We start from the raw sequence: 21,694 nt of genomic DNA, 5'->3' as shown, positions 1-21,694 counted from the left end.
AATACTCATGAGTCCGTCGAAGGCCATACGTACTTTGCACTTGGATATGGATGGTCCCGGCCAGCAAAACAGGCCAGCGGCTCACAACGGCATCACGTACTCTTGAGGGACAAGGCCAGCCAATCCTCGACTGCTTGTCATTGCATCTGAGGCGCGAAAGCTGCTCCGATCTGTTTGATGAGCGTCGCGACGTAGGAGATCGCGACTGCCTTAGTCTCTGGTGCGCGAGGACGTACCTTGACCAACGTGCCTTTGAGGATGGCAGAGGAATCATTGGCTTTTGAAGGAACCGGATAACCTGAATCAAGCTCTGACTCTGCTGGTCGAAAGCCTTCGATGCTGAAGGTCGCGCGGCAAATGGACGGACTGCTAGCAACGCCGAGGGCGTGGCGGGAGAAGAGCATAGTCGTCGTCTCCAGGGGCGTCTACGCAGTCTTACAAGTTAAGTCAACAGTCTCTTTCGATCGATTGCATAACATATTAAGCGCGATCCTTCAGGTCGAGGGCCATGAGTTGTACGACCCAAGGCACACAGGAGCGACAACTCAGAAAGCAATTGGTCTTTCAAGATCAAAATTCAACCTCTTTGAATCCTCCACGTCGCGTCTATCATCGAAGTCCAATGGAAGGATTCGCAAGACGCCATAGACGCACTAACACAATACACCGCTTGCGTGGACCAACACGAGTTGAATGTGCCTCAGGGCAGCAGTTGACGAGATTGTGTGGCTGCATACTGAGCATAGGCGGCGAGATAAAAAACTGACTCCAAGAGTTTGCGGCGCGCAAGCTGGCGTGGATCTGGCAAATGAGATGCCAGGGAGCTTGCAGGAAACAGGCGCGAAGGATTCGATCTCCTTTGAGCCGGCGAATAGAACAAGCTATGCACTGGCGCTTATCACCAGAGTTATGAATCTAGACCATCCACAAACAGGGAGTCTAGAGTCGGCAGATGATGGAGTGGGCAAAATGGTCGGCGAGTAGGATGGCAGACGGAATTGAGGTCTGGGAGGCTGGGAGAGGTGACCCGGCCCATGATGTCTTGACACGGAGACGGTGGTGGTGAGGGTCGACGACCGGGCCGCGGCCCAACGTTGTACTGGCTGGAGGCGCGCGCTGTATGACAGTCGGGTACGGACTGGGGCCGGAGCAGAGCCCCTCCAAGTGTATCGGAGGCAAGCAGAAGAGATGGCCGGCCACGTACCCGCTCCTCATAGTTGATGCTTGGGGGTAGATTGCGTGCATGGGTCTGCAATTCTCCGGGTCGCTGACGGCCAACGGCGTGGTGGAAGCCAGGTCCAATGGCCGGCATGCTTCATATGGCGCGCGCTCTGGGATCTGGCGAGATCTGGTTGCTGGGCCAGGTGGCTTGAAATAGGACGTATGGTGGTCCTTTGATGGAGAGCGCTTGAGAAGAGATGGAAAGATAGGCTCAAATCGATCGAGGGAGTGTCGAGAGTTGAGGCGCTGAACGGTGCCGCGCGCGGAGTGAAGCAGGAATTGAATTTCAAAAAACGAATTTTAACTATTTGTTTTTGTTTTTCTCTTGACTTTGGGCGACTAAGTCGATGTCAAGCAAATCGCGAATGGAGACAGGCGCTTGAAAGATGGATCGCGAGGCCGAGTACCTCAGGTAGACCAGAAACTTGTATGGAAGGACTGCTGGATAAAACGGTGGCTCAATCCGGTCGACAGTGATGCTGAAAAAATAGAAGGAAGCTCGTGATCATTCAGCTCTTCCTTCCCTTTCCCTTCTCATCACTCGAAAGCCCCCAAATCAAGAAGTCGAGAGCCAAGCGCTTTCCTTCCCTCCTTCCTTCCAACACCAACCAACACCGACACCAGAACCAACAAGGCAATCACACTCGGCTCACACCCTTCCTTAGGTTCCTGCCTCATTGCAAAATTCTTGTCCTCCTCCCAGGTCCAGGTCTCTTGCCTCACACCACAGACCGAGGCATCTTCTTCACCTTGACATCCACCTCATTCATCTCATATCATCAGGTGCACTCATCATCCACTGGTTGCATCCTGCTTCCCCTGTTCAGCTGTCAATCCCGTCCGTATTCATTGCGGCATCAATCAGTTCCGGCGCCTTTCCTCGGACCCACTGTCATCACGAGGTCTGACGACGCTTGACGACGTCTTTTTCTCGTCTTTGCCTCTTGATTCCTCTTTTGCCCACCCCGGCTTCATCGTCATCGGACCGAGACGTCTTTTCTTGTGTCCCGTCTTTGTTAGCTTCGAATCTTCCGGACCATCCAACGAGATTCTTGCTCCGCCTCGCCACTCATCACCATCGGGACCGGTTCTCGACACATCTTCCCGGCAGAAGACTCATCTGCAAGATCTGGTGGACGACGTGGGGATTTACAGGTGAGAAAGCGCCCTCGGCCAGCGTCCAATCACCAGTCATAGACACACAGCACTAAGAATAGCCAGCTCAACCGCGGAACATCCTCCGGACGGCTGCCCCGGCCGACTCTTGTCTTCCCACTGCAATTCCGCCTCTTTGACTGGCTACAGTGCTTCTCTGCTAGCGCCCATAAGCAGCCCCGTTGGACCCAGCGACGGACAGCCCGCAACTGCACGACACCTCACCGCGAGCCTCTTCCAAGAGCCAATCACGCCTCTGTATCAGCCTTTCAGACCAGAAATCGAGGCCTCTCCACGCCGGGTCACTGCCTTCTTGATTCTTGCTAGCTCAGGTAGCTTCGCATTCGAGTTACTCGCCCTCTACGATCGCTTGTCTTTGCTTCTCTACGGCATTCTGTCTCTGTCTCTGTTGCCTCTCCTACCATCCACCGTCTGAGGTGGCTTTGCATCCCGCTCTCCACTTACACGGCGCATCACCTCCACCCAGTGCTGCGAGTCTTTGTAGCCTCCGCTTTTGGGACGATACTAGATACCTATTCACTGGACGACTACGACTTACAGGTGCCGGTTACCTTTGATAGCCAACCAATCCTAATCGACGAGACATCCGTACAAAGCAACATCGTCATTGCACTACGCCACTACCTGAGCCTGCCTTAGTTGACTTGCTACCCGACACCCGACTAATACCTTGGTCCAAGGCTCATCCAATAATCACACATTCATCACATTTACCGGGCGAGAGGCCACGAGGCATCCACGATCGCGCGACGGGACAAACGGTGATCCCAGCCATCCGCCGAACGCCAACCGCTTCCTCAAACCAAGCCACTCCCATTGGCTTGTCGTCTTTAGACGCAAACAACCGGAACAAAAAAAACAAGACGAGCCAGTCTACCTTATTGCATCACAGCCAACGGCAGCTTCGGGCACCGCAGCAAAGCACGGGACGAAGGCCAACCGCTGTGTCAGTCACAACCCAGAACAAAATTTGCCCGCTTTCTTTTGGCGTGCAACGAGCCGGTTCGTCCAAAGAAGGGACGCCAATAGAGGCAAATTAATTGCTGCGGCAGCAGTTCATCGACCCCCTTGTCCGCTTTGGCTCTTTCACTGCCCTGACAGGCCCCGTTCCCGTCTCTGTCCAGTCTCTCTGTTTCGCTGTCTCCTGCAGCAGGCTCAGCACGCACTAAGGCAGTGAACACCACACACCACACGCGCCCGCGCAACGAATCAGACCGTCGTGTGTTGAAGCTCCACGACCAATCCCAGCTCATCCACCCGCTGCTTCCCTGCCGCTTTAGAGATACCCCGGTCAACCTCAGTCTCTCTCGACTCCCGCGTCCGCTCCTCTCGATTACTGTCCCCGTCCTCCCCACCACCACGCTCTCGCTCTTGTTCGTGTCTACCGCTCTCCTCGACGCTCCCGCCGCGCGCCACTGCTTTCCTCTCGTTGGACCATCTGTATCCGCTGTCACCAACACATCACGACTCCTCTTCACCTCACAGAATCCTTCACGCGCTACCGCAGCCTTTTGGTGCAGGCTTTACATCCTCTCTGTTGTTTGTTTCTCTTCAAGCCATCCACCCCTCCCCCTCGTCCGCGGCATCTCATCACCAGACGCCCCCTTCTTCACCCCTCTCACAACTCTGCACCTCCCTTGTCCAGCCTGCCGACCTGGAAAGACTGACATTTTGTCTGCCTGCTTGTCTTCCCGCCCAAACTCGAAACCTCTTCCTGGCGAATAGCACTGGCTTGTTATTGCCCACCTGTTCAAGCCCCCAGCAACCCCAGACCAGACTTCCGGGAGCACATCAGCTTCCTAAAACCTTCCATTCTCCTTGCCGCCGTCAGAGCTTGACCTCGCACTGCAGTCCTCTTTCCGGCTCACTTACACTACGACCGCACACATACACAAGCGCCCACCGCATTCTCTTCGAAATAATATAACGTCCACCCACCCTCGCAACTACCGGTCTTCTCTCTCCCTTCTCTCCCCAGGCGACTTGTCTCTGCAGCTCGTAGGCAGCCTGACTTCCTCCTCTCTCACCACGTCAGAGTCATTTAGTTGACTGGACACCTCTCTCCACGCACACATTCGCTACTACCTCACTCTTCTCCCGCCTCTCCTTCCGCCTCAAGCCATCATGCCCGTCAACAGACCCAAGTTGGCCCAGCTGGCCACGCCCGTCACCAGCACTTTCCCCTCGGAAAATATGTTCTCGGCTTCGACTCCGCTCTCTGCCAGACCCATGTCTTGCAAGGACCTTCCCATCAAGACACCCATCAGCCCGCCAACCGCCTACACGGATTTCCTCAAGGCCATGTCTCTCAACTCACCGGCTGCTTTCAAGCCATCAACCTCTGGCGAGACTACGCCCGAGTCCACGCCGGACTCATTGCCTTCCACCGCCACCAGCGAGCAGACCGATATCTCTTGCAAGTGTGAACACGAGCATAAAGCTCCGGCTACGGCACCAGCCATCCCGCCAAGCCCATTCACACATCTGCCAATGTCAGCACCTCCCACCGGTGCGAATTCTTTCCCGAGCCTCAAGATCCCGCCCTCTCCAGCAGTATCGCACCTGGACTCACCAATGAGCGCACGGTCACCCTTCAGCGCCAGATCGGTTCACTCAGTATTCGATTGGGACGCAGCACTCAAGGCCAAGAGGTTGAATGATTCAAAGAAGCCCTCGAGAACTAGCGTGCGTCACATCCGCGAGGTGGTCACGCGGACAGTAACTTACACGCCGAGGATGAACCCCGCGCCAAAGGGCAAGAGGAGGAAGGTGGAATGAGCATCTGGACCAAAGCAAACGCAATCCACTTTAACCTAGCACAACATCGGCACTACATATCCCGATCTATCTTCTTTTTTGTTCTACCTACCTTCACCATCACCATCACCATCGCCTCAACAACGTTACCTTCAGCAAAAACGCAGTACAATTTGACGACCTAGGCCTAGCGCCACAAAAAAGAGAAGCAAGACATGTGATGAAGCAGGCTCTTCCCACGTAGGGACTTAACCACGATATGACTTAACGGAAGTAACTTGGCGCACACAAACTGGCGCACACCATGATATGGAGGCAAACATGAGGGTGAAATCACTGATTGGTTCATCTCAAGGAATATGTTGCGAAAGAGAGGAGGGAAATGGTTGGTCTTTTGTTTCGAATCATCTACCGGTCCTTGATTGGGACTGGGCCAAACGGAGTTCTTTGGCGTCTCTACGATGCTCATGTTCGATACCAGGAACTATTTGGGTGGGCGGACTTGATTATCTGAATGGGAGGGAAAGGTTGAATGCGTCTTGGAATTTTTTGGAAGACGATGAAGGGGGTTGGGCAAGAATACCTACTACACAGCGAACCAGGTAGCCTAATATCAGCATCCTGTGTATATCTTAACCTAACTGCATTGCGTCTCTCGAGGACAACTCTTTCACCGCAAGAGCATTTGTGACGAATCACTGTGTATGTGTCTGTGTTTATTTGTTTATCGTTGCACGGCGGGCATCCTCGTGCAGCGCGGCCGCATCAGCGGCCAGCATCGTGGGTTTGTTATGGCCCCGCGCTTTAGCGGGGAGGAGGAGAAGAGGCCGCGATGGCCGGCCGGGTGGAGTTGACGAGGAAACGGGTTAGATTTCTTCTGATCTTCAGAGGTTAAAAATATCTTGTTCCAAGGTCCCATTTCCTTTCCTCGCAGATATGGCGTTGAATCCACGTATGGCGAACCCACGTATGGTGATTCCAAGTAAAGAGCCGTGACCACGTTCTTGGACATTGACTAAATGAATATTTGCTCCCAATCGTGCGACTGGGCGTCATAATTGACCATCTGACCGTAGTTTGTCTTCACTTTCAGCTGGCTGGCCGCTGTACCCTTCTTTCCCCCGCCTCGGTTTCCGCTGAGGTGATGGGGGATGCCATCCCGTCCGCCTTGTCCTGCCCTTCACCTCATGATACCCATACTATCCCGTCACACTTTGGGTTTGGTACGCTCTCTCTCTCACAGCCGAGTTGTATACCCCTCCCCATCAGATGGGAAACCACGCCAAGCAGGGGGATGCCATGAGGGATCGATGTAATGGCCGTCGATCTTCAGTGATCCAATATGAGGGAAAACCTTGGAAAGCGGTGCAATCGAACCGGAGGGGAGGGGGGCAACCACCCGGCAGAAGGTAGGCTAGATGGGGTTGGAATGGGGGGTGACGGTTCGGCGGTGATGCGTCAAGTTCCGGCCGGAGAGCGGGCATCACATTACAGCACTATAGATGCTGCTCCTGTCTCCGCCACTGCTGATGTTGCTGGCGCCGGGGCGTCACCATCCTCCTCCCGCTGCTAGTCGTGGCTTGGTGTTGCACTCGTGATGGGCAAAGCGGTGATGACTGAAGTGTAGAAAGGCGCACCCATGTCTTCCCAAGTTCGTTCCTTACGGCCCCCTCCACTCCTCCGTGGTCCGCTTAACCTTTTCATCGCCCTTTGAGGAATAGACCACGGCTGATGAGGTCCATGATTGCCTCACACTCATACAGATACACACATGCACACTCCGAGGTGTGCATGTCTTGCGTGTGTGATTTTGTTTCCTTTCTTTCAGTTGGCTTTTGTCCCAGAAAGCATCTCTTGCAGGTTCGCGGTCGAGATCCAAGGAACACTGTGTTTCGAAACCCGCGATGGGACATAGTCAACAGCTCAGACGCAGTCAAGGGCGTGTCGTCAAGCCAAAGAAAAGTACCAGGCAGGCGAAACGTCCAGTCAGAAAGAAGTCGAGAAAAGGACCAGCAAAAGCGGCCTGGGGCGCCTTGCCAGATCCGGCCATGGTACGACCCAGCATCCCGGGCACTGCATGGGGGTGGGTGGTCGCGTACGGAGCGAAGCCGTGGAGGGCCCCCAGTCACCTCACTTTGCTAAGCGCCTGTCCTCAGAACGGCCGGGGTCTTGATTGGTTCGACGGCGGGAATGACAGGGGTTCCGCGGTGTCCCGGTTCCCGTCAGGACCATCACCAACGGTCGGCGGGGAGGCAGCGGATTGGTCGAGGAGTTAAGCGCCGGCGTGCTGGTGTGGGGATCATGGTGGGCAGAGCCAGGCGAAGCGTCTGTGACTTTTGTTTTTTCGACCCTTGACGCAGAGTCACTCGTCGCAGTAAGCTCAGTAGCAAGTCAAGCTGCTCCCACAGAGCTGGAATCTTCTGGCCTTCTGGTTCGAAAATGGGCAAGGATGGTTCTGCAGTGAGCAGAGACGAAAAAAATGAGATGGGGGTTTGCGCTCTCTCGAGGGAAGATGCCGGTAATGTTCTGTTGCTGGGAACAGTGAATCCCATGTTGGTTGGTTGCTATCAATTTCTGTCATCTGGCGGTGAAGAAGGTCGATAGATCATAGAGGCATGAAATGGCACTACGTACGGAGTCGTCGTCCCGTACATTAGCAGCATGTTTAGGACGCATGTCTGGACCACATTAGCCCACGCACGCAGTAAACGAGAAGCCAGACCAACCGCGAGTGTGACGACCTCCACCCCCGAAGATGCAGCATCAGTAGCGCGAGGAGGGGCAAAGATCGAGACTGCTGCAAGCCTTGGGAAAGGGTGCCTGTGGTGCTGCGTCTTCCAATCTCGGTGAGAATGTGAGATTTCATTGCCTGTCTGGCTTCCGATGACCCTGTGCAACGCAGGGTTCCGTTCAACCTCGTCAACCAAAGTACCGACCTTCGACGATTTTGCGTGATTGGCTGCATGTGATTCATAAAATCTCCGACCCAAAACGAGCCCTGCCTGTCGGTTGTCGCCTCTGACTGGATGTCTCGAAATCTGATACCAGATTTAGCCTCCCCCCGGCGCCACGAGTTGAAGACCCTAGTAATGCTGAAACTGGAGCCAAGTCTTTCGACAGTTTGTCAAATGATCAGATTGAAACAGGACTGTAAATCACCAATCATGGATAAGCGATTGGTTGTTCGAGGTGCTGTAGTTCCTTGACCGGTGATCAGAACAGAGCTTAGGTGCAGCTTTTAGTGGCGACTCGGCCGTTTCATAATCTTCTTTCGTCGTTCTTTGCTTCCATGGGTTCAAAGTGATTGCGGATCGCTGAAGATCAAAATCCTATTTTTGGCCTCGCCATATGTCGTATTTCGGCTCCCCGCCCTTGAGATGAGCTCGGCTGATCCGGCGCATAGGAATCAGGCACCGCGGGCCATTTCCAATTTCAAAGAATCTTGATCTCGAAGCTGGCATGTTTTGCTCATGGACCGGCATCCAACATGGTCGAAGATATTGCCATATCTCCCGGGTTCGGGAAGCGCTGAGCTTTCAGAGCAATCTCCGCTTCCTGTAACACCACGCAATATCCTGAGAGGATACCCATAAGAGCGAATCAAAATATCTTTCGACAGGCAGGGATCCTTGAGAACTCCGAAGGCGTCTTCAGTCAATATTTTTGACTTGCTTGGCCACGGCGTTACAAAGGACAACCTTCACACCTGCACCCGTGAGAACGTGGATCCATAGTCTCTGAGTGTCACTGAGACGGTCATTGGCGCTTTTGACCTCAGCGAACATGCATTCCTTTTTCGGCTCCGTCCGCCAGAGGATCAGGTCGGGCAGGCCTCCGCCCCGCTGTCGGTACTCCTGTGCCATCACCTTGCAGAGAGCGGCCAGTGCGCTACCATCGAAGCACCCGACCAGCTCCACAAGATCCTCAATGTCGTAGTCCCAGTTGAGGCCGATAACACAAGTTCGTCGTTCGCGCTCTCTGGCGTCGACCTCGCGGATGATGGTTTCCGCACCGCCGTTGCCTATCTCGACTAGTCGGTGATTAATCTCGGACAGCCGCGTCGGATAGAATGAATCCGTATGGAGGTCCAAGGGGCAAGTCTGATAAGCTGTCTGAAATACATTTGGGATGTAGAGGAACAGAATGTCGTAGAAAAGATAGGCGAAAAGTGTGCGAACGATGCCTCCCTCAGCGTGGTATCCCTTATAGCCCTTGCTCCGGTACCAACTTAGGCACATTTCTTCGACGCTGCATTCGCCACCTTCCTCTAGCTCATCGATCCAAATCGTCTTCGTACTTGCTTGTCGGCCATTTCTGCCTTGGCGATCTTCTTTGATCACCTGGATGCCCTCAACAGTATGCTCTAGTGGCTTTTGGAGACGAACGTGGCCAAAATCATGCTGAAGTCGTCTTGGAATGCGGAGCTGCTTCTCGAGCTTGAGCAGACGCTTCTGCAAATCGTAATGGTAGATCAGATGGCACTCATTGTCCTCTAGCGCTGTCTCGCAAGTCGTCGCTGCAATTCGTTTCCAATGCTTCTTCTGGATGTCGGGATCGGGAGACACTGCGTTGGCATCTAGTGCATACATGTAGTGTTCCTCTAAGAGGGCCTTTCGTTGATACCAGCTGCCTCGCCTAGCAGGATGGAATAGGTGCTGGTCGAGAAGTTCGGTGAGAATAGAGTGCTCGCGTTCGTAATCCTTCAACTTCCCAAACACATATGCTGCCTTGTGGACAATGCGCGTGTAGGAATGAACAGGCGTGAACCTTCTCAAGTAGGCGCCTTCACCCTCTTCGTATAATCGCTTTTCCTTGTCTTGCTCTTCTCTTAAAAGTGTTTTCCACCGAGGGTAGACACGATCGAAGACATCCACAACCTTGCGAAGACCTGCCTCACCCGGCGAGCCATTGAACTCCAGGATCTGATCGACCTCGGCTTCGACACGAACTGCTGACTCGAACTCGAGAACATGTCTTCGAGAAGCAAAAATGTTCGTACTTCGGCAGACAATGTACTCTGGGTAGTTCCGGCGTGCGATGCTAGCAAGAATAATGGCCGTCAGAGACTTCTCAGTCCATTCTGTCGACCGGTAGAAGACCAGGTGTACCCTCTCGAAGAGTTTATATGTCAGTGGCGATAGCCTGATGCAAGGGCCTGTGATGATCCTGATCTTTTCTAGAAAGTGTTGCGTCTGGTTCGAGTCTTGCCTGCTGAGAAGTGGTGGAGTATCGTGGCGATCTCGCATTAGACCTCGAGCAGTCTGGGACTCGCCGCTGCCAGACCGTTGTAGCCCATGAGCAAAGAGCCCGGTCTGCTGATAGCCTGTTCGGCATAGCGCTTTCACCAAGTCGGCTTTGTTACGTCCCTGGAATTTGGCCTCTTTAGCAAGATCTTTTAGTTCGTCTAGGCTTAGCAATGAAGACGCCTCTTCGATGGTCGTTATATGTTCCTCAGAAGCATCGGCAAATGTGAAAGTGCCGTCTAAACTAAACTCTTCCAGGTCAATGCCTTCGACAGGATTGCTGCATGCGGGAGCATCAGGCTCGGGAAGATCTCTGACTTTCTGCAGAGACGCAATGGCAGCTTCAGGATCTGAAACATCGCTATAGTATCCCAGCCGGTCTTGACGGTGCCAGGCGGAAGTCTTGCGCAAGAACAAGCGCACATATCTATGCAAGCCATCAGTCCAGAAGAGCGATACGATGGAACTAAGATAAACCCACAGGTACTGGGCCTCGTAGCCCAACGATTTCCATTGCTCGAATACGTTGCACTCCTTGGCGTCGAACAAATGGGACTCATCTGCCAAGACAGTATCCAAGGCGAGGTTAAACGCATCCACGTAGATGGAGCTCTTCCCCCTTACCCACTTTCGTTCAGGCGCGACGGCTGTTTCGTCTTCAGGGGCGCTGACTTGGGAGCTCCTCATCAACTCATATTCCTCGATCGCCTCTTTGTCCAACTGGATGGGTGGCAAAGTGCTCTCGATGTCAGTCTGCCGTGTGTGGTGCTTGACGTCGTCGTCTGCGTCAGATACATCATTGACTGTCAGGCCAGAGGTATCTGCCTCATCGGTTTCAGACTTGATCTTATCATCATCGTCACAATCGCTGTCCTGGATTTCGACCTTGGCCTTCTTTGCGGGCCTCTCACCGAGCGGCGAAGGTCTCGTTGGAGATCTTGAAGAAGGCTGCGATCTTGGGCGTGGAAGCCGCTGTACGAAGGCGTCCATAGTGCGAATTGATCAATAGCGACATCGTAGAGAGACGGCTCTTGTTTCAGTCAACCAGCGTAGTTTGCGAAGATCATTAATGGGGTTTGCCTTGGTGGCGTCATGTGCAATGGAGACGCGAAGGAAACAGGCTGCCGCAGGAGGGAAAGCGCCCTTGAACGCGAGATCAGGTGACCCCGCGTAAATGAGCTCTGATTCTTCTGGCCCACCACAACCACAGCTTCCTCATCAGGCCCTCCCGACTGTCGCAACTTCCCCCGCTGTCAATTGACAACTTCCTCGACCCTCAAACCACTATTGGAGCTCCGGAACGACCGTTCTTTCTCCAATAGATTCACTCCAATCTTTCAAGATCGCTTTGGTGCGTCTCGTTGCTTTGGAAGCTTGTCTTTGTGCATCTTGCCTTTGCCGTCGCAAACTTCACAGCTTCCGATAATCAACAAATCGCAAGTATCTATCCTTACCGGTCAACGGACCTTGCCTTCGACACCTGCTCTATTTTCAACTAGGAGAGTTTGCGCCATAGCACAAAACCAATCAATCGTCTTTATCGCATCTTTCATCTTTCACAATGTCCAACCCGGCAGAACCCGTTGCCCAGGAAGCTACTGCGCCTGCGGACTCTACAGTTGCTCCTGCGTCTGCTACCACGATGGCCGACGCTGCTAGCCTCGACATCCCTATGGCTGATGCCGGCGAACCTGCTTCAGTATGATTCTGAGAATATCATGCGCTCATTTCTCGCCTCGCTAATCTCAATATTACAGTCCCCCGTTCCGATCCCGCAGGTCGCCCCGAGCGCCCCCAGTCCTGCTCCTGGCCGAACCGGTACTCCCAGCCGCAATGTCAATGGTGAGGCTAGCTCCCGTGCTGGCTCAGTTCATCCCGACAACAATGCGACGAACTTCCCCAACCGCGCAGTAGAGCACGGCGACAATGCCCGCATGTACATCAACAACCACGTCACCGCTGCTCTGCTCGAGGGCATGAAGATTATCAGCAAGAACCAGTAAGGACTGCTCCTCCTATGGTCATAACCTATAATGCTAATTGCGCTGTGGTTTAGGCCTGCTAATCCTCTTCACGTCTTGGGCAACTTCCTTCTCGAGGAGTCTCGTCGTAGAAACGAGCCTTCTGCCTGAACTGCTTGGCGAGCTTTCTTTTGCTATTTCACCACAAGGCGATATACGGGCTTGGATGGCATAATCATTTGGGACGATGGGCTCTTGATTTGGTTGGCATGAAGCTAGGCGTTTAGGAAGCAGAAAAGTCTTTGCAATAGCTACTTTGAGCATTATGCTTCAAGGTCATGACGATATGAATGATACCACGGTTCATAAAACTTTTGATTCCTCGTAGCAGCCCTTGAAACACTCATAGACGTTGGTGTTGCCTTGGAAGAATTTCCTCATTTTTGTTTGGTTTATGTCTACTTCTTTCGAGTGACATGCAGGGAAACATTTACTCCTCCTCCGCGGCGTGAGAAACCCCCGCGCGGCCACCGGGCCTAGAGAGCTGGCATCAGAGCTCTAAATGCACTTTCCTAATACCCCAACTCCATGACCAGAATCCACCGCGTCGTGCGACGACCAATCCATTCGTTCGTGATAGCGGTTAAAGGGCGCTTAAGAGACGATGGTGGAGGCGGTGGCGGACTCGTATCTCCAGGTAGGGGGGAGGACACCGACGGTCTTGTAGTAGCGGGCGAGACGGTGGATACGGGACTCGATGAGAATGAGGCGGAACTTGGAGTCCTTGTCCTTGCGGTTGCGCTCGAGGTGCTTGCGGACGGCAACAGCCTGCATCACCCAATTGGTTAATCATCCACCCGGGGTTTCCTCCAAAATAGACAGAGACGAGAGTCTCCAGGACAATTCACGTACCTTCTTGATGAGCATGTAAAGGTCCTCAGGGATATCGGGGGCGAGGCCTGTTCATCATATCTCTCTGTCAGCCTAGACCAAGCAGAGGCGCATTAAATGCGGTAAAGAGGATTGCTCCTCGCGGACGGTTTTGATAATCTCTCGACATCGAAGTCGCCGCTTGGTGTGTTCATATAACTGGGATCGTACCGCTGGACTTGAGGATGCGAAGGATACGGTTGCCTGTAGAGAGCGAAAACAGTCAGTCGCAAAATTCTCCCTCTTTTTCGATTCTCCTGCAGAGAATTTGAGAGGCCTCGATTTCAACATACCGGTGACAACGCGGACCTGGGCAACGCCGTGGGAGTCACGGAGAATGACACCGATCTGGGAAGGGGTAGCGCCCTTCTTGGCCAGCTTGCAGATCTGGTCAACGACCTGCTCGGGGGTGGTCTTGAGCCACGAAGGGGGGTTGCGGCTGTAGGGGATCGCCGAGGCGGAGATACCCTTTCCCTTGGAGTGAAGACGGCCCATTTTGACGGTGGTTTGTGGTGTTGTCGGCTGGAGTCGAGGGGGTCAGTCGGTCGGTCGCTGGTCGGATTTGAAAAGGGAAGGGAAAAAAGTTCACGATCAATTGCGATATGTTTGAGCGGGCTGCCGGTCGGCGTGGACGGGGTGGATTGTGCGGGCGGGAGAACCTCGCTTAATTAGGGCAGCTGCTTGAGTGCAGTGCTCCTTCCTCATGCGGGGCCCAGCTGCTTCTAACGACGAGTTCGCAGCATACCATCCTTGTCCCGTCTGGGCTTGGTCTGGAAAATTTTGGAGGACCCGCTACTGGGCCGGATTTATGGGGCCAAGCAGCCTCACTCTGGTCCGTGCACTCTTTTGCTTACCTCAAGCTTCGAGAGCTCGAGATTTTTCTTCTTGCTCCCTCAACCTCAACTCTTTGAGATCAGATGCATCGCCGCTGAGTGCTGGTTCGCGGTGCCTCTCTACATGCTTCCCCTCAGGTAAGAATCTCTCACGTACGCTCCTCGTTTAATCCCTATGCATCAAATGATGATCCTCCATTATTACTTTTTTCTGGTACCTCTTATTTTAAAGTCTTCGGGCTTAATGAATGAACAGGACTTCTGATACTGCACCTTTTCTCTTTCTCAATTCAAATCATTCGAACTCTGAATGGAAAGCTAACAAGCTATAAAGGTCTACACACTTGGAACTGACTCTGGTCTTCATTCACGCCTCAAGTGAAGCGCAGTGGAAAATCAGACACACAGAGTCAACCTTGATGGCGCGTAGCCCCTGGATAGATAGCAAATCAAAACATGAACAAAACAATGGTCCCAACTCCTGTGACTCGAAATGACTGAAGCGCGCTGTAGGCATACACGTTTTTGAATCGAAAATACCACAACCTCCAAAGTTCGGCACCTACCCAACATGTAGAAGTGTTCCATTGATGCAAATACAACCACGCAGGTATAATCAACGCCTTTAACCATGGTTTTCAGTCAGAAGTTTTTATAAAACACCCCTAGTTTTCCTCCACCGCGCCGGCTTGAAGCCACCGCAAGTCATCTGCAATTTTGCGACTTGGTGGATGCTCCCGTCCCTGTCGCCTGCGGCCCGCATCGCGGAATTATGATACAGCATTTTCAATGGTTACAAGGCTGTCAGAGTATGATCGGCCTAAATTTCCCTTTTCCGCCTTGCCTTGCCTTTTTGGTTATGTTATCTCGCTGTTCCCTGTGCCCAATGTGAAAATGGTTACCAGGCACCGACTTCGAAGTTTTCCTGCAGCAGAGTCAGTAATTGTCTTGCAATGCCATCCTGGGGCTCTTCTTACCTCGGGGAAGTAGGTGGTAACAACAGTGCGATCCGCAAACTTGCGTCCTGCGAGTGCTTGGAGCGCTTTCTTGGATGACTCCTTGGTCTCGAACTTGACAAAAATCTTGCCAACACCAGCAGATTGTCTGCTGCCTCCCACGGGACGAGGAATCTTGATATCCAGCACGTTACCAAACTTGGCGCACTCTTCCTGGACGTCCTCCTTGATTTCTGCAGATTGTCAGTCAGTATGTGTGCACAAGACCAGAACTAGATGCTGGCGCTTACCCTCGTAATCGTCAGGGTCCATCAACTCCTCTGGAGTGACCATGTTCAGAAGTTGCAGAACACGGGTTTCCTCAGAGTCAGTTGAAGTAGTTCCAGCCAGCATAGACATAGCTGCAACTCCCATTTCCACCCCAGCAACTTGAGTTACACCGACACTGGCCTTCTGAACCTTGAGCTTCTTGTCTCCAAGGTCCATACCGTTGAGGCCTTGAATGGCGACGTCCGTAGCTGCTGGATCGACGTACTCGCAGAACGCGATTCCCTGCAAGGATAGTTAGTATGATATGTATGATGGCCAAATGCGACTCAGCTTACCCGAGACTCTTCTGTGCTTCTATCACGAACAAGCACAAAGGCCTTGAGCTCGCCAAATGATACCAAAAGCTCTGACACTTGCTCGTCTGATAGGTAAGGAGGCATGTTCACAATGCTAATCTTGTTAGGAGTATCGATCACCGTGTTGGAAACGACACCCGGCTCGTATGGGACGTCGTCAACCACCGCGGGAACGATGTAATCCTTCGGGCGACGAATCACCAGGCCTTGGCTACCGGCTGCACCATTCGTGGCATCGTCGGCCTCCATCGAAATGCCATCGAGAGCGAGGGCTACGGTGGCCTCAGAAGCGTTTCTGAACTCAACTACGGCGAAGGAGTTGTCCTTTGAAACTTGGCAGCTGGTGCAGGGGTCGGTGCTCTCGATGATGTTGAGGCCGTTAAGCTGCAAGTTGAAGAAGTTCTGGAGGGTTTCTTCGGTCGTGGATGGGGGAAGGTTGTTGATGAGCAGACGCTTGGCCTGGCGCGAGTTGCTCGGCTTCAGCGCAGCGCTGTTAACTTGGCCACCTGGCTGGTTCATGATGGCTTGAAGCTTGCTGGGATCCATGGGTTGCTGGCGAGGAGCCCCGGGTAGAGGGAACATGCCTGACAACTTGGCTTGTTCAGCAGTGACATTCTCATAGCCGGGGGGTTTGATGTCCCACTGAGTCAAACGTCGCTTGCGCTCCAATACTGATGTGATGTTTGTCAGATCAGGTGTAGGCTCTCTCTTCTTGGGCGGTGGCGTCGCGCTACGTTGGCGTTGCTGTTGTTGTTCACGGCGGCCAAATCCGGCATCCTCATTTCTGTCTCGTCCGCCTCGGCGTCGGTCGTCGTACGGGTCGCGATCTCTCCGCGGGCGATCATCGTCATCTCTTCTGGCATCGCGTCTGGAGGATCCGCGGTCGCGATCCCACTCTCGATCTCCACCACGCCTCTCGCGTCCAGAGTATCTATCTTCACGCTCGCGCTCGCGATGGCTGCGACTTGTCGCGTAACTGTCCTCATCCTCGCGACGTCTGGAGCTTCGGTCGTAGGGGGAACGGGAACGTCTTCGGTCTCGGTGTCTGTCTCTATCGCCACCGCGTCTATCATCGCGCTCTCTCTGTATCAAGGGTCAGCTTTGGGTGCAGGTACTTCGTTGTGAATGATGAACACATACCGGATAGTCGCGAGATCCCTTTCCTCGACCTTTTCCCCCAGAAGGCGTTTGTTAGACACAGAGGCATCGGTACAGACAGGTCTGTCAGACATCATGCAGACTTACCACGAGAATAGCCGTCGCCGTTCATGATTGCGATTGCACGTGGCGTGATAAGGCTAATCGTAAATGATGGTCAACCCAGGCTAGAGAAGGCAATTGGCGATGGAGTTGAAGATTGCCGCGTGAGGCAGAGGCGCAGTCGTCCAGTCCACAGGCGCGAGGCTGGAACTTTTTTCCCTGAAGAGGTCAAGCTCTGAAACTGTACTATGATTGGTCAAGAGCTTTGGTCGAAGTGGACCTGTCCAGACCTCTGGGCCCGCTTGAGGTGCTTCCTTCCGCGCTAAGGTGATCCCCGGTCGAAGTGCGTTAGTCAGCAGACACTATCCAGTATCAACAGCCTCGGACACTTGGAACTTCTTTTCGTCGATTTTGACCTTCAGGATGTAACATAACCTGGCCTGGATATTCCCAGAGATTTGATCTATTGGTCTCAGTAATCTTAAACTAAGCTCGCCTCTTTGTATAGCCTATTTTCCCCATCATGTTCTCAAGTAAACTCCTTTCCAAATACCGCTCCGTGTATACTCTATCTGCTTACGAGATTCATCTCCGCAGATGACCTGGATCCTATTAGTCGCTATTAACCCCTGATGAGAATCGACACATGAGAGCGAATGCATTCGACCTTTCTTCTACGACGTCTGCTTCTCTTCGCGGGAAGCCTGCCCACCAAACTTCCGACTCACTTCTTGCACTCTCATTGCCCACGCCTGGTGTAAGAGCTGATGAAGAAGCAACCACCACTTAACCATTGCATTGCCTTCGAACATCTTCTCGAAGATTCACTGCGCATGCGGCTGATCTCAAACCTTACCACCTCCAGTCCCTACGCGCCCAAGTTGCGCGTACCAAAGAGTCTCGGAATACCGTCAGCCGTTGCGCGTCAGGGAGCTGGTCTGTGCGGCAGCTGTGCTCTCGCCCAAGCAGAATCCTTACACGCTTTGCCTCCAACACCTTCTAGGTCAAGGAGCCTGAAACTAAGGCATGGCTTTGATATCGATTCTGCTATCAGTCGCGAAGATGGATTGTTGAGATTGGGAAGCTCTTCAGAAAATATGCTTCACCGTGCCGAGCCCAACGTTACTAGGGTTCACAGTGAGATGACCCGCATCATGCGAGTTCTCCATCTCGACACTCCTCGAGTATGAACTCAGTCAAAAGTTTGTTCTTCAGCTTGGTGTCTGCTTCTAGGCTCCATAACACGGCTCAGCCATGCAGTCAGCAAATCCAAACACCACAAGCCACCACTTAGTTTTGAGTCTGGTGCCGCGTTGTCCCACACCTCGGCTCGCGGCTCTCACTTTGGACATCCTGTCAGTGCCTATGGACGACACCCGCTCCCAAAGAATCCGAAAGCAAGGGAGGATGGCCAGCTGTTCTTCCAAACATTGTCTCACTCTCAGCCCTGGATGTATTCCCCAGAGCCCGATGCTCGCCGCTAGTGCAACACTAGGACCCTGACAATGTCTTAGCGCCTGCATTGTCCGGACACAACTCGTCTTAATCGGTAGGTTAGTTGTGTCTTCGGTCTCTTTCCAGCATAAATCTTGCTGTATCGCCGCAGCAAAGCCGTTTGACTGGTAGTCTTTGAGATAGGCACTGCACTAAATTTGATCTACAAACAAGGGATGTCGGATGTGTATGGTATAAAGGTGAGCAGCGCAGCCACTCCAGCAGCCTCTTTTCAAATATCTATTCATGGGGTAAAGTTTCGGACCTTCTTCGTCTGGTCCAGCTTATTACGTCCTACCACATGGACCACGGGACCGGACTCACAGCAAGTAGCTCGGCGAGGGACCTCACTTATGCGTGGTTCTGCTTTCCCAAACGGCTCTCCCTGTAGGACAAACGCCACCAAACATTGCTCAGGTGAGAGCCGGTCGACCGCATTCAAAGTCTGGGCTAGGGCAGCAAACATGTATGAAGCCGTCCATTTCCACAGTGTGATAGATGACCTTCATGTTCATCAAGTGGCATTTTGCGACAGTTCGCCTCATTCACCCTTTCTTCTAGTGATAGCCATCCTTTGCGAATGATCGTCTTCGACACTGGCTCAAGTCAATCCAGCTCGGCCAGCTGCCCCGTATCACATTCTGAAATCGAGTGTTTCTCTAGATTTCGTCAAACAGTCCATCTGCCGTGTTGGTCTAATTACTTCAAGTATCACAAGAAAATCGCACGTTACATTTCAACTCATGGTTATGCCATATCCGGCACTTCGCACGTGTGCCTCGCGATGGCAAACGTCTCGATATCTTCGCGAGTCTTTGTCTCCTCTCGATTTCCTCTCAGTCGGTTAGCTACGAGAGAAGGGTATGACGAGGTAGTCCCTTGCTCTGAAGACTCATCTCCTCGATCGACGTTCAATAAAGGCTGAGACCATTATCCAAGACTCATGGCTGCATGGATAGATATCCGCCACTTTCCTTTCTTCCGGTTATCGGGCTGGAGCATAGTCAAACCGAAAGCTGTAAAGCAGCCTCTGCCATGTGGGCACCAAACCAACGGGTCTTTCATGCATGCTTTGGGCGGAGTTCTCGAGCAGGATGCAGACTGATGGTCTCAGCCATCGGGCCCGAGTCCCCCGCCCCAGCCCCATCGTCAGCCCGGCCCGGCGTGTACATGAGGATGTTTGCCGCAATAAGTATTGCCATAGGCCCTTCACACGTTACATCCCCCCTCTTCCCTCGAGCTGTCCTCTCTTCCGGTATCATTCCCGTTACGACTGCTTGGTCCCAGTCTCAATCCTGTGATTGAACAACATAGCTTCCTGATAAAATGGGGTATTTCACGTTAGGAGTAGCCGCTCTAGCGGGCCTGGTGAATGCTCAGGTGCTGCCGACAATAACTATCTCGCCTTTCCTCACCTCTACAACATCTAGCTCCACGACTACCGGGACAGCAGCGGTAGCCTCCGCAACGGCTTCTGTTGCTGCTGCGCAAACGCATACTATTGCCGTCGGAGCGGTAAGTGACTGGAACCCCCAATAACCGCTTGAAATTAGCTGACCTCTTGCTAGTCTGGATTTGCATTTTCACCGGCGAAGACGGAAGCCAACGTTGGCGATACCATCGAATGGATCTTCTATCCCGATGCTCACTCGGTGATTCGCGCCGAGTTTGGATTTCCTTGCACGCCATACGAGTACATCGACATTGGTCGTGAGGGCTTCTACAGCGGAAACCAGTCGGTCAAGGCCATTACGAATGATGTCAGTATGGCCCACGAGAATCAGGCGGGTCATGGGGACTAACATGATTCAGATGCCACGATATAGACTTCGCGTCAATGACACCCTTCCGATCTTCTACTACTGTGGTGCTCCTGGTTCATGCTACAAAGAGAAGATGATCGGTGTTATCAACGAGGTAAGACATACCAACAAGAATGCCAGAAGATTCACGTATATTCACAAAGTCTCAGAACTCAACCCAGACCCTCGACAAACAGCTCGAAGCAGCCCTCCCACTGACCACCCAGATTATTCCTGGCGAACCCTTCCCGACTGAATCAGATGCACCAAAGGCAACCAGCGGCGGCTCCAATAACGGCGCCATCATCAACAACTACCATCACAGTGTGAGCGGCGGCCAAATCGCCGGTATCGTGATCGGCTCTCTAGCTTTCCTCCTCCTGGGAGGCCTGTTGGTATACTTGTGCGGCCGACGAGGCGGCATCAATCGCGCGTATAAGAGAACCTCTACCGCGTACCAGGCACCTTCCACTGCCCCATCCCAGCCCGTGGTCACGGAGCTCAACTACTCGATGCAACCCAAGAGTCCATCAACTCAAGGATGGAGAAACAGTCACTACAGTAACTTCAGCGGTCCCTACCGTGATCACGCCACTCCGACGGCCCAGTTCTCCCCTCAACTGAGCCCCCAACCTACCGGATTCACACATCCTGTTAACGGCATGCAGACCTACCAGTAAGTGTCTTCGGATCTTGCTGCTGTTTTTTTATTTTGCTAACCTAGGTCCTAGCGATCACCGGATCTCGTCTATAGCTCCTAGCGTCGTCGTCGAAGCCCCGGATAACCAGGCGACAACTCCTGCTGCGGCCCCTGCTGCACCCGCCGCTACGCCAGTCGAGCTGCCAACGGCGAGAGACTCGGGTAACTCTCCACCACCCAGATACATGCCACGTTTCTCATTCGCAGAGCAGGAAAGTGAATACCGACCATCGACAAAGGAGTGATCTGTGTAAGAGTAGGAGGGCAGGGAAGTTGGTAGGAAATAATGACAAAGAATGGGTGATAGAGCGACAAGCTCGATCAGTAAGGCGTTGGTGGTATGATGACTTGTGATATGTCTTGAAATCGTTGGACGGATGAGCCCTGACCCTTGTTTAACCAGCCAGCTCTCTATTTTTGTACTCTATGGTTTGAATAGCGTCTATCAAGGATGAACGATACCCAGACCGCAATCTCAATGTTTCCTTCCAAGTTTAGTCTTCTTAGTCCCCAGTCGTTGTGATTCAAGTGACGAAGTCCCAACAGGTCTGGAAGCGCAGCCCGACAACGTATAAAGAAGCCGAGGTTACCAAGTTGTGGCTTAATGACATGGCGATTCAGACAGCTCGAGCCAGAGGGGGCGAGGGACTTAGACCAAGCCATTTCATTGGTGGCAGAGCCCACTTGGTCTCTTCGGGAAAAACTTGGGGGAAATGGAAAAATTCCCTTCAAAGTTTCGTACTTCCCAGGCTTTCAACCCAAGTCCTCAATTGCACTCACAAACTTTCCACTGTC

The 21,694-nt window shown here is 53.0% G+C and overlaps 5 protein-coding genes across 5 annotated transcripts; 3 read left to right on the top strand and 2 right to left on the bottom strand.

Moving 5' to 3' along the window:
• Nucleotides 1-728: 728 nt before the first annotated feature.
• On the top strand, nt 729-5,828 carry HER10_EVM0012883 (uncharacterized protein). The gene has a single exon (XM_035482263.1). The coding sequence runs from the start codon at nt 4,522-4,524 to the stop codon at nt 5,173-5,175; it is 654 nt and encodes a 217-aa protein (XP_035335491.1). The 5' UTR covers nt 729-4,521; the 3' UTR covers nt 5,176-5,828.
• Nucleotides 5,829-5,972: 144 nt separating this feature from the next.
• Nucleotides 5,973-11,478, bottom strand: HER10_EVM0003195 (uncharacterized protein). The gene is made up of 2 exons (XM_035472879.1): nt 10,879-11,478; nt 5,973-10,824 (listed from the first exon to the last, which is right to left on the bottom strand). The coding sequence occupies exons 1-2, from the start codon at nt 11,385-11,387 to the stop codon at nt 8,805-8,807; spliced, it is 2,529 nt and encodes an 842-aa protein (XP_035334782.1). The 5' UTR covers nt 11,388-11,478; the 3' UTR covers nt 5,973-8,804.
• A 187-nt stretch (nt 11,479-11,665) lies between these two features.
• Nucleotides 11,666-12,529, top strand: HER10_EVM0009953 (dpy-30 domain-containing protein; the record flags this gene model as incomplete). Its single annotated transcript, XM_035479424.1, has 3 exons — nt 11,666-12,096; nt 12,155-12,396; nt 12,454-12,529. The coding sequence occupies exons 1-3, from the start codon at nt 11,959-11,961 to the stop codon at nt 12,527-12,529; spliced, it is 456 nt and encodes a 151-aa protein (XP_035335271.1). The 5' UTR covers nt 11,666-11,958.
• Nucleotides 12,530-14,729: 2,200 nt separating this feature from the next.
• Nucleotides 14,730-17,090, bottom strand: HER10_EVM0003979 (U2 snRNP auxilliary factor). The gene is made up of 6 exons (XM_035473639.1): nt 16,949-17,090; nt 16,844-16,872; nt 15,683-16,786; nt 15,368-15,629; nt 15,099-15,310; nt 14,730-15,046 (listed from the first exon to the last, which is right to left on the bottom strand). Exons 1-6 carry the CDS (start codon nt 16,971-16,973, stop codon nt 15,020-15,022), a joined length of 1,659 nt encoding a protein of 552 aa, XP_035334844.1. The 5' UTR covers nt 16,974-17,090; the 3' UTR covers nt 14,730-15,019.
• Nucleotides 17,091-19,723: 2,633 nt separating this feature from the next.
• HER10_EVM0004235 (extracellular serine-rich protein) lies at nt 19,724-21,144 on the top strand (the record flags this gene model as incomplete). Its single annotated transcript, XM_035473887.1, has 6 exons — nt 19,724-19,912; nt 19,966-20,004; nt 20,065-20,157; nt 20,210-20,314; nt 20,370-20,875; nt 20,931-21,144. 6 exons carry the CDS (start codon nt 19,724-19,726, stop codon nt 21,142-21,144), a joined length of 1,146 nt encoding a protein of 381 aa, XP_035334859.1.
• Nucleotides 21,145-21,694: the final 550 nt, after the last annotated feature.

This window comes from Colletotrichum scovillei (genome assembly GCF_011075155.1).
Source record: "Colletotrichum scovillei strain TJNH1 chromosome Unknown Contig00004, whole genome shotgun sequence".
In the NCBI taxonomy this organism is placed as follows: Eukaryota; Fungi; Ascomycota; class Sordariomycetes; order Glomerellales; family Glomerellaceae; genus Colletotrichum; species Colletotrichum scovillei.
This window is presented reverse-complemented; position numbering and strand designations above follow the sequence as displayed.

What these genes read in the sequence shown, in the direction of transcription:
- HER10_EVM0012883 (XM_035482263.1), top strand. Translation starts at nt 4,522, where the DNA reads ATGCCCGTCAACAGACCCAAGTTGGCCCAGCTGGCCACGCCCGTCACC.
- HER10_EVM0003195 (XM_035472879.1), bottom strand. Translation starts at nt 11,387, where the DNA reads ATGGACGCCTTCGTACAGCGGCTTCCACGCCCAAGATCGCAGCCTTCT. An exon ending in GGCTACGAGGCCCAGTACCT is followed by an intron (nt 10,825 to 10,878) that starts GTGGGTTTATCT and finishes TGGCTTGCATAG; the next exon opens with ATATGTGCGCTTGTTCTTGC.
- HER10_EVM0003979 (XM_035473639.1), bottom strand. Translation starts at nt 16,973, where the DNA reads ATGAACGGCGACGGCTATTCTCGTG. An exon ending in GAAGCACAGAAGAGTCTCGG is followed by an intron (nt 15,630 to 15,682) that starts GTAAGCTGAGTC and finishes CTATCCTTGCAG; the next exon opens with GGAATCGCGTTCTGCGAGTA. An exon ending in TTACCACCTACTTCCCCGAG is followed by an intron (nt 15,047 to 15,098) that starts GTAAGAAGAGCC and finishes ACTCTGCTGCAG; the next exon opens with GAAAACTTCGAAGTCGGTGC.